Genomic DNA, 3,478 nt, shown 5'->3' on the forward strand with positions numbered 1-3,478 from the left:
TGAAGTGTTCCCAGGACTCGGGCACACTTTCAACGTACGTGCAGCATATGAGAGCGTCCAGTTTTCAGAATTGCTCCTCCACGTGTGAAGGTGGTTTTACGTGTTGAAGGGAAAACTGGGTGTCACATATCGTGTCCTTTGACGTGTTTTCTTAGCGATCCGTTTTACTGACCAGGGTGAAAACTGTGGCAGAAAATACAAAGAGGTCTTTCCAGGGTGTTTTAGACGCAAGCCCCGTGCAGAAGTCACACGAGAGGGGTGTGGGATTCCATCCCCTCTGGGTACTTTTCTAGGCTCTCATCACCGAGCGCTGAGTTTGGCAGGGGCCCCCAGAGAAGGAAAATGAGAAATGGGCAACTTTCTCTGCAATCCATACTCCTAAGGGGAATAGAGGGAGTGTGTCCTCTGCGTGTCCAATGCCCTATGTCATCTGGCGAGGGTATCCTTTGGAGCTGAGAAACGGAAGCTCAAATGAACCTAAGCGGCTAAGACGCTCAGTGTGTGTGTTTTGGGGGTGTGGGGTGTGTGGGGGGGTACTCTTTGGTCCAGAGCCGAGGTCTCTGCACGTCCAGTCCAGTTCCCCACGCCAGCCCCGATGGGCACGGAGTCTCTTTGTCCAAGACAGACCAAGGAAGACAGAGCCAGAATAAAGTCAACAGCTTTTATTACAACTCACAGATTTCATAGAAAAAGGAATGTAGCGTCAGGTCCGGTTGTATGAAAAACGGTAAAATGCAGGTTTGTCCTGGTTGCTCTGTGGACACCCGGGGCAGGCTCTCCGCGACATCAGGCACAGCAGCTGCACTTGTCCGAGGCCCCTTTGCAGACGCAGCCCTGGGCACACTTGGCGCAGCCCACGGGGCAGCAGGAGCAGCAGCCTGGGGAGGCAAGGGCAGCGTGCAGTCGGACCACGCGTTGTCCGGAACCACCCTTCCCAGCAGCAGGCCTGGCCCCAGCCGCCCTCGGGCCCAGACCCTGAGTTTACGATGGTGTCCTCTGTCCTGAGGTCATTGCTCTCAGACACTAGGTTCAGGTTGCCCGGCCCATCTGTGCCCAGGACAGGGCACAGCGCCTTGGAGAGACAGTGAGCAGGGCCTCTGGGGACAAGAGAAAGCCAGCCCCCAGCACCACCAGTGATGTGAGCCAAGTCCTCAGGATCAAAGTGGAGGCAAAGCCCGCACAGAGCAGCTCCCGCTCGGGATAGGGGAGCTCTGGGCTGCTTCGACAGGAAGGGGCTGCACCGGGTCCGAGAAGCCACGCACGGCCGCTGGTTCCGGTCCCTAAAGTGCTTCAGTCCCTGAGAGGATTCGGAAGCGTGACTCAGGAGGCAGGAGGACTAGTTCTAGTGACAGGTCTGAGGTTGTTTGTCGGTGACCCGTCTGGGCCTCAGTCTCCCTGTTCTCTAGTGCGCGCCTGGGTCTCGGTCGTGCCGAAGGTGATTCCAGCTCTGACTGTGAATCCCTTCCTGGCGAGGGGGGTGCCGGGAAGTCTGGTCACTGTCCTGCTCCTGCCTGCCTGCTGAGCTCTGGGCTCCCTCCTCGCACTCAGCCCAGACCCCGCCTTCCCAGAGAAGGCCCCGCACACTCACTCTTCTTGCAGGAGGCGCATCTGCAGGCTTTGCAGGTGCAGGAGCCAGCGCAGCCGCAGGAGCCGCCTGCCGGGAAGGGAAAGGAGGCCAGCAGTGAGCAGGGACGGGGATGCAGGAGCCACAGCAGACGGTCAGCAATGCCTCCCTGAGCCCTCCTCCTCTGTCAGGACCCAGCCCTGGGAGCTCGTGTCCACTCGGGCGGATAGAGAAGCCCCAGCTCCTCTCTTCTGGTCCAAGGAGAGTAGGTCCCCTCCTGATGGGACTCCACAGGGAAGGTCCCGGGCTCCAGACGCAGCCCAGGCCGACTGGGGCCGGGGGCCGGGGCCCATGGCCTGAACCCCAAAGAGGCAGCGTCCCCTCTGCCCATCAAATCGTGGCAGGTCCGAGGCCTCCTCCAAACGCTGGCTCCCGGTCTAGCAATCCCCTGACCTGCCGGGTGACCTCAAGAAGGACAGCCTGGAGCCTCCGTGCCCTCAGTGTCAACGGAGAGGCAAAGGGAGACGGACGTGCCCTCAGGAGCCTGGCTACCGAGAAAGCCCTGGACCCGTGACAGGAGTCCTCCTGAGCTCAAAACTCAAAGCCCTCCCTTCTCGTCCTGTGCCCGGGAAGGGGGCATCCTAAGGCTCAAAGGCAGGGCTCCCTTACCAGTGGGGCAGGAGCACTTGGGGTCCATCTGGAGGAGGAGTGAGGCCCGAGGTCCAAAGCAAGGGGCGAAGCCGCTTCACGGGTCCGGTGGGGGCCGTGTGGGAGCGAGGAGCCCGGGGGCTGAGTTATAGGCCGAGGAGGCGGCCCGGGCGCAGAGGCCCCGCCCCCGCCTTGCACCCGCCCCGCGGCTCCGCGCCCGCGCCGCCCGCGCCGCCCGTGCCGCCCGCAGCGCCCTGGGCCGGGCTGTGAGCAACAGGCGGGGCCGAGCGCACGATTCCACGTCGGTGCCGGCTGGAGCGGAGGAACCGGGTGCCGTGCGGTAAGCCGTGTCCCAGCCCCCTGGCCGCCCCTTCCCAATGTGCCCGACGGGAGCAGCCGCCGTGTTGGCGGGTTGTGCAGGAATCCGGCTCCCGCGTCCTCCGGTCTTCCCCGCCCCAGGCCCCGCGCCGCCGGCCTCCGGGTCGCCGTTTCCTGCTGCCCGAGAACAGCCCCCGCCTCCCGCTCGTGTCCCTGGCTTGGCTGGAGCCGGGGAGCGGTGTCAGAGAGCGCAGGCGGATGTGACCCTCACCACCGTTTGGCCGACCCCATGTGTCCCCGGGCGTTGCCAGCCCCGGTCCCCACCACGGTCCTTTGGAAGCGTTTTTCCGGTACCGCCTCCTGTAACCGCAGCGCGGTGAACGTGGCCTTCAGCCGCGAGGCGTCTCTTGTGTTTTCCTTTCCTGGAGGGATCCTGGCTCATTTGTCCGGGGGCTTCTTTGCCTGAACTTTCCAGGGGCGCTCCTCACTGTAGCCGGTCCACCCCCACGCCAGGGTGGAGGTTCCCTAATCATGGGATGCTTCCCCAGGGACGGCATCATTGTAGGTGATAGGCACACCTGGCGGTAAATAACAAAGCGAGACAAGTGGATAGAGTTCCCTTTGAGTAGTCCTGACAGTTACTCACCGTGGAGTCCATGCCAAGCCTTGTTAGTCACTTCTGCTCTTTGAGTTGTCACACCAACCGGGAAGGGAGACAGCAGTCCGGAGCCCGGTTCCCAAAGTCCGAAGTCCCTACAGTACCGGGAGGCTACTGAGGCAGGCACACAGGGCTGGGGAGTGGTGCCCTGCTTCTGTGTTTTTGTCGCTTCGCAGCTGAAAGAGGGAGTCAGTGAGCAAGGTCCCCTTTGGCCCAGAGCCGTGTCCTCGGCCCGTCTCTGCCATGTCCAGCTCCATCCTGGGGGCGACCAAGGTGACACCGGAGGAATG

The 3,478-nt window shown here is 62.5% G+C and overlaps 1 protein-coding gene across 1 annotated transcript; it reads right to left on the reverse strand.

The window, feature by feature from the left end:
- Positions 1 to 636: 636 nt before the first annotated feature.
- On the reverse strand, positions 637 to 2,344 carry LOC309978985 (metallothionein-1E-like). The gene is made up of 3 exons (XM_082865808.1): positions 2,234 to 2,344; positions 1,589 to 1,654; positions 637 to 878 (listed from the first exon to the last, which is right to left on the reverse strand). The coding sequence occupies exons 1-3, from the start codon at positions 2,259 to 2,261 to the stop codon at positions 787 to 789; spliced, it is 186 nt and encodes a 61-aa protein (XP_082721934.1). The 5' UTR covers positions 2,262 to 2,344; the 3' UTR covers positions 637 to 786.
- Positions 2,345 to 3,478: the final 1,134 nt, after the last annotated feature.

This window comes from Leucopleurus acutus (genome assembly GCF_964270905.1).
Source record: "Leucopleurus acutus genome assembly, contig: HAP1_SCAFFOLD_629, whole genome shotgun sequence".
Lineage (NCBI taxonomy): Eukaryota > Metazoa > Chordata > Mammalia > Artiodactyla > Delphinidae > Leucopleurus > Leucopleurus acutus.